This window comes from Aphanomyces invadans (assembly GCF_000520115.1).
Source record: "Aphanomyces invadans strain NJM9701 unplaced genomic scaffold supercont1.22, whole genome shotgun sequence".
In the NCBI taxonomy this organism is placed as follows: domain Eukaryota; phylum Oomycota; class Saprolegniomycetes; order Saprolegniales; family Verrucalvaceae; genus Aphanomyces; species Aphanomyces invadans.
In genome coordinates this window covers 116,319-123,124 of record NW_008580167.1, presented here as the reverse complement: position 1 = coordinate 123,124, position 6,806 = coordinate 116,319, and the positions used below count along the sequence as shown (strand labels likewise).

Here is a 6,806-nt window from a genome sequence, read left to right as displayed (position 1 = left end):
CGCAAGCTCTGTTACAGCACACCTCGGTCCTTGTCTAGGACGCTCGAGGGCTTAACGGCTAAAGTGAGAATGAAAGGAACTGTCACCACCACCAACTGTCCTACATATCCACCAATCACAGATCATCATCAAAAGATATAGCCAATCAGACAGAGAGCAGTTGGGGTTAGGGATGGCCGAAGGGCACACCCAGAAGAATAGAATGAATCCAGATACGACACGCCAGAGCTGACCGCTCTCGATGGCGGTCTCCATCGGAGACACGATGCGTCGCTTGCTTGATCCCGGGCTTGGGCCCGCAGGAGGCTAACACTAGTTAGTATTCACTCCCGTCAAGTGCGCATGCTTAGTAGACCTTAAGCCTACATCACACGCGACACATGTCGCGACGTTCCCGTGATCGTGATGTCCCCCACCACGCTTTGATCGATTCGTCGGGGCGGTCCAAGCCACACGAATGCATCCACAACCACTCGACCCCACGGTTGGTGGTGCTTGCGCGGAGCACATCTGAACTCACGTGTGAGTACGGTAGTTGGCGCGGCGGCGTCGAGACAATCGCGCGTCGAAAGCTGGCAATTCTCCCAAATATATTCTCCCGACCTATCTCGTCTCAACGACTATGGTTTACCGCCGTCCTTGGTCCACACGGCACAGGTCGCCCTGCTCCCACCGCTTTACAGAGCCGCACGTCCAAGCAAACGCGACTGATGCCGCTGGAATGCAATCATTCTCATCGCCACGGCGGTCGCTGCGGGACGCGCCGCCAAAGATATTTTCAGCAACTTTTCTCGCCACAACAAAAAACGCTGGCGACACTTGACAAGTTCAACGTCTCGCTGAAGTTCGGGGTCTATTCACTTCATGTTTGTATGACGCCAGTTAAATACGCTTTTGCTCCCACCGATGGTATGGACATTTTCGTGCAGTCCGATAAAGTTCGATTCCCAAGCACTCGAGAGGTACGTCCAACAACTCGTTGATTTCCCACCAGAACGAGATGAGCAACAAGTCCCGCGCGGGTGGAGATGTCCGAGAGCCGTTGCTGCCGCTGGGAGCGAATGTCAAGGTCGCGCCGCCGTATGGCTCCCCGGCCAACACGCGCGATGCATACACGCGCAAGCTCGGCTACGTCCCGTTGATCTTTCAGGTACAACACACGATTGTCCAAGCGTGCAAATCCGCTGGTCTCACATGCATGTGAAGCGCATGGTGAACTTTGTCACGACGCCACGCAAGATGGATCGCGCCACAGTACGGTCGCTTCGCCACGAAGGTTGTACCTGATCGCATGATGTAGACCCATGGCGAGGCCGAAGCAAGCTCGTTCCCGCATCATCAAGACGGCTCGTCGTCGTCGATGTTTATCCCACCACCGGGATCTATCCGTGGTTCCATCTTCAACTTGATGGGAGCGACGTTGGGAGCCGGCGCACTCAGTCTCCCGTACGCTGTCGCCGTGTCGGGAGTCGGGTTTGCCTTGGCACAGCTCTTCCTCGCGGCGTTTCTGACGATTTACTCGATCAGTCTTCTCATGCGCGCGGGGGACATCACCAAGTATGCATCATCACCATACATCCATCTATCCACATCATCCACCCGAGTCTGCTTACATGACACTGGAATAGACTCAAGTCGTATGAAGATCTGGCGATGTACTGCTTTGGCAAGCGCGCCGAATTGTTTGTCGAGGTGTGCATCATGGTGTTCAGCTTTGGCATTGCGGTGGCGTACCTTGTGACGCTCGGGGACTTGATTACGCCGTTGGGTTTGCTCGTTTTCGGGCCCGACAGCATCTGGAGCACCCGTTGGTTCCTTATGTCGTTGTTCTGCGCCACCATCATGTGGCCGCTGTCGCTGTTGCGAGACATGACGTCGCTCCAGTTCTCGTCCATGCTCGGTGTCTTTTCCATCATTTTCCTCGTCGTTGCCGTTGCGATTCGTTCCGGCATGCACATCCACCAAGACGGCGTATCACCATCGCTCGGTACGATCCTTCTCTCCATGAATTTTGTGCCAAACGAGGCTTGTCGATGTCCCCCTCCATTCTCTCGACTCTGAACACCCCATGCTTTTTGCATTTTCGTTGACTCTGTGGCGGCGAGCGTAAAATCGGTGTGCATTTTGTGCATGCCACGATTGGATTCCGAGCCGAATCGTTTGGAATTTTTTTCGCCCACGTGCCACACACGCTCCTCGTTCCATTGTCGCCTACTCACAACCTGACGTAGATTGGGGCATGAATGTATCCCACGGTCCGGACTTTATGCTGTCAGTTCCGATTGTCATGTTTGCCTTCACCAACCAGGTACGGTCGGCGCTTTGAACGCTCCAAACTGTGTGGAGTGTCCGAGTCGTTAATTTTTCTCTACCCGTCTCTCACATTTTCGCGAATCTGTGGCGCAATAGCCAAATGTGTTTTCCATTTTTACGGAATTGCAACGCCCTTGCATTCGTCGCATGTCCAAGGTACGTCGTGCAAGCACGTGGTCGTGATTTGTCACTGGATGGCCTCGTTTTTTGAAAAGCGCGCATTTGTTTTCGAGTAGGTTGTCGACCGAGCCGCGTACGCATCGCTGTCGATTTACGTTGTCATTGGTTTGGTGGCGTACGTTGCGTTTGGCCACTCGTTGGCCGACCCCGTCGTGAAAGGCAACATTTTGCTGAGCTTTCCCATGTCGGACGTCCTGATTGCATTTGCGCGAGCAGCGATCACGTTTACGGTCGCGGTCGCATATCCGATGAACATTTTCCCGTGCCGGTTTAGCATCGACATGATGTTTTTTGCTCAAGCAAAAGAGTCGTTGGTTCGTCACGTGGTTGTGTCGACAGGTACTTGGGATATTTTGTGTTTTTTTAGGACGTGGTGATGACCGTGCGTGGCCAGGCTTGGTGATAACGTCGCTCGTGTTGGCGATTTTTTGCCCCAACATCAACGTCATTTTCGGCATCATTGGCGGCACGTGCTCGAGCGTCGTGTGCTTTTGTTTCCCGGCTGCTTTCGTCTTGAAATTGGAGCCCGGTCCAATCTGCAGCCGGGCCAAGCTTGGCCCGTTGGTCCTCTTCATCGGGTCGGCCATCATTGGCATCGTCAGCACCGGCGTCACGATTTGGTCCAACTTTTATGCCAATTAACGACCAACACGTTGCCATGACACGTTTGCCACTATCGTCTTATCAACGCATTCGTTGATCTCGTCCGGCATGCTTTGGACCAAAGAACCAATGTCCATTCGGCCGACTGGCGCCGGAGGTGCGTGTGTTGCCCGGTGCCACAATTGACCAGAGCAGGATCGCTATTCATTTTCGGAAACTTGGCTGTGGTGCAGGCGCTCGGCGCCAACGTTGACGCGCCAACGCAGGTAAGGGCGCCGACTCACTGAAAATTGGTGTGGAAGCAGGGCATCTTCAAGCCGTCAAGTTTCTCCTTTCGCGCGGCGCCAATGCCGCCGCTCATGATGTGTCTGGCATGCCGCTTCTTCGATTCGATCCCACGTCGAATTCTGTTGCACTCCACCTGGATTCGTCAAGATTGTGGTTGGGGCAATCGCCGCGATCGATCATGCATGTGTTGTCTCGCTCATCGGGTCCATTTTTGACGGAGTAGCTCTCATCATGTCGCAAGGAGGTCGATGTTGTCAATATCTTGACGATGCACCGATGCTTTCACCTGGTGAATGAGGTGGACCGACTCGAGCACGACGGCATTGTGGTAGTGGACTGGGGGTCGGAGGAAGGGTACAAATCGATGACATTGCGGGATGACGGGATGCGCGCGTACAGCTCAGGGGGGCCAGGGTAAAACAACACAATCGGTCCCCGCGATGGAGATCCCCACGAGGAAGTCCTCGCCGTTCATGGACTCGTTCCATCGACTGCCGCAATCGTGAAGCGCGATCGTTGCTTGGGTCTTCCGCGCACAGATGCGACGACGATTCGACAGATACGTGGCTTTCAACGCTTTTAACGAAATTTCGACCGACGACGCAGATTTGCGTCCTCAAGGAAAAGGGTCGTTTGCCCGAATCGAGCGCAACCACGGCACGGGGGACGACATCCTGCTTCCAGTGGATCTTGACCGGGAGGGGGGAAGACGCTGCCTGTCCAACACGGCAAGGTTGCCCTCGGGCGTGTTCGACTCGAGGTCCCCCCATGCGCATGATGCCTTTTTATGCCCTTGCTGTCCTTTTCGCCCGACGAGAGGGCAACCAACGCTGCACCTTACTTGGTGGTGCTGGTTGGTGGTCTCGCACCGGCCCGACATGAGATGGGGGCTACCGTTGACGATTTCGTATGTGGGCGACGGTGTCCAAGGCTACAAGGGCGAGAAGCTCGGTCATGGCAACGTGAATCGAGAAATAGTGACGCTCCATTCGTTTCCAAGACTAGAACAAACAGCGCACGCCTTTGTCTGGGACACACAGGCTCGTGCTCTACACCACGAGAGGGGGGCATCCTGCCAAAGAGGGACCGCTTCGATACGTGGTTTCGAGACGCACGTCCTTGGGTTGGTTGCGTGCCAGTGACTTGGTGTGCTTGATTCCCACGAGATCTGCCGCCGCCCTACTGTCGATGCATCGTCCTTGGTTATGGTCAACACATCGCCACCACCGACAGGAGTGTAAAAGCGTTCGCGCCGTACGAAATCGCAGCATATCTTGGTTTATCATGTTTCTTCGCCGTCGTTTCTTCTGGCAGCAATCGGTGCTTGGTCCCCAACCAAACAAGCGAAAGCAGGTCCATTCCCTTCTCGGTGGCGCAACATGCCACAGGCAGGAAAGTGTGTGATTCCAACAAACCGCCCCATGGACACATCGATCCCTCCCAAACAGCGCGCGTGTCCGAGAACGGTGGTGGCACAATGCCCAACGATTCAGTCGTGTAGTCGTTGAAAGGTCGGAACGATCTCGAAGCGCACGAGGCAGTCCGACCAGTTCCCGAGGAATAGTACGAGCCCATACACCCCCATACGATGGCGTGAAATGAACGTGTGCACGAGAGAAATCTGTTCCAAATCGATTCCAACCCTGCTGGCGAGTCTCGCATCTTCGTCACGTCTTTCTCACGATGACTCAAGCTAGGTTCGACAGGATACCTAGCGCCAACGCAACATTGCCTTGGTTCGCCGACCGCTGCAAATGTACCGTGGTGGTGGCAGCATGCAGGCATCGATCGTCGGAATTTCTGACATGCCCATCGTGCCATGACAACAAAAACCTGCATGGACCCCTGGAGGGTGTAACTAGTGTGAAACACACTAATTTCGAAACCCCTCGACGGCGGATCCCAATGAATAGTGTGAATTACACTATTTTGGAATATACGCTTTGTCAAGACAGGCGAACTCGAGGGTCGAACAAACGGAGCGAGAGCGTGGTGGGCGATAGGAGACGATACAGTGGGCTGTAAGTCGCAGGCAGATACTAGTAGTCACAGCGACCGTCAAAGACGCTTGGCAAAATCCCACAACCTACATATAGTGTGGATCACGCTAAATAGGTATATACACTATTCACAAATACACAATCATTGCACATGCTAGTACTAGTTTAGTTCGTTCGTTCCGATGATACGTATTAGTAGTACTAGTCAACGTTGTCGGTGACAACCATACAGCAGAATAATCAAAGAGAATACGGAATACATACACTAAGACAATTAAAAAACTAGGATTGGACTCGACAACGTGATGTCGGTCGGACAACTGAGCAAGCTCGGGTACAAGCGGCACCGTGAACAGCCAGGGGTGTCTGCATCGGAGAAGACGCTTGCGCTGTTATCAAGCGAACTATTGCCACATGCCATGGGGAATTTTCCGTCGCGTGCTCATACATCCTCGTGTGACGGATGATATTTCCAGATATGCGTTCCCAAGGATGCCATGTGCTAGTAGTACTATGGTCGGGTATGATTTTTCATGTACATGGATTGGAGTCAAAATCCAAAGCTTTTGACCAATGAAAGCGCAGTACGGATCGATTCGGAGAGTGCTTGACCACAAATTTGTCAAGTACTACGGGGGACATCCCCCGTCGTGCTCGCAACTCTTTACGTGGCGCACGATAATCGCGCCGACGACGACGAGCGAGACATGACCAAGTGGGTTACAGTCTGCACCACATGGGGTCAGGCAAAAAGCCTGGAGGCTCTCCGTCATGTGTTGGTCGGATTTCTAGGGTCGTCACATGCCACCCAGGGCAACCTTTGACATTAACCCCCCCCCCACCTGGAGCCTCTAGAGTTTTCACGTTGAAAGATCACGGTGTGCATGTTGAATGGGCGGTCTGTCTTTCGCCCCCGTTGCGACGGCATCGACGCGTTGTGGTCCGATGCAAAACGCCGACCGAGTGACATTCTGTTGCTGGTCGGTTGGCACTTTCAAGGATATATCCATGCATTCTTCTCGTGGACTCCATTCGCACAGGACACGCCCGTGTCCAGTGGAGACGTGGGTTTCGATTTTGACCCGCCGAGAGAGGTTGAATCGCCTGAAGAAGCTTAGAGTCCACATTGTGTGCCTGGATTCGAACGAGTAGATGGGGCAGTCCATCGGGGTTGTTTACACCTTGGGCAGCTGTAGATGGGGCAGTCCATCTGGGTTGACACCTTGGGCAGCGAAAACCTGCAGCACTTGCATACGAGAACGTTCTCGCTGTTTTGATGTGCCTGTCTCGACCACATCGTTCGTGCTGGTGATCTGTGTGGTAGTCTATTGCGTGCATGGGGAGGTCACAAAATATTTATTTTCAACCGAGGTTGCCTCGAGTTGCAGTGTACGAATGAAGGCATGGCCAAATAACATGCAC

The 6,806-nt window shown here is 53.7% G+C and overlaps 1 protein-coding gene across 1 annotated transcript; it reads left to right on the top strand.

The window, feature by feature from the left end:
* Nucleotides 1-899: 899 nt before the first annotated feature.
* Nucleotides 900-3,166, top strand: H310_09624 (hypothetical protein). The gene is made up of 8 exons (XM_008875747.1): nt 900-1,150; nt 1,207-1,254; nt 1,301-1,557; nt 1,629-1,987; nt 2,232-2,308; nt 2,410-2,469; nt 2,550-2,832; nt 2,888-3,166. The coding sequence occupies exons 1-8, from the start codon at nt 1,001-1,003 to the stop codon at nt 3,133-3,135; spliced, it is 1,482 nt and encodes a 493-aa protein (XP_008873969.1). The 5' UTR covers nt 900-1,000; the 3' UTR covers nt 3,136-3,166.
* The last annotated feature ends 3,640 nt before the right edge of the window (nt 3,167-6,806 follow it).

What these genes read in the sequence shown, in the direction of transcription:
- H310_09624 (XM_008875747.1), top strand. Translation starts at nt 1,001, where the DNA reads ATGAGCAACAAGTCCCGCGCGGGTGGAGATGTCCGAGAGCCGTTGCTG. An exon ending in ACGTCCCGTTGATCTTTCAG is followed by an intron (nt 1,151 to 1,206) that starts GTACAACACACG and finishes ATGCATGTGAAG; the next exon opens with CGCATGGTGAACTTTGTCAC. An exon ending in TGTTTGCCTTCACCAACCAG is followed by an intron (nt 2,309 to 2,409) that starts GTACGGTCGGCG and finishes GTGGCGCAATAG; the next exon opens with CCAAATGTGTTTTCCATTTT.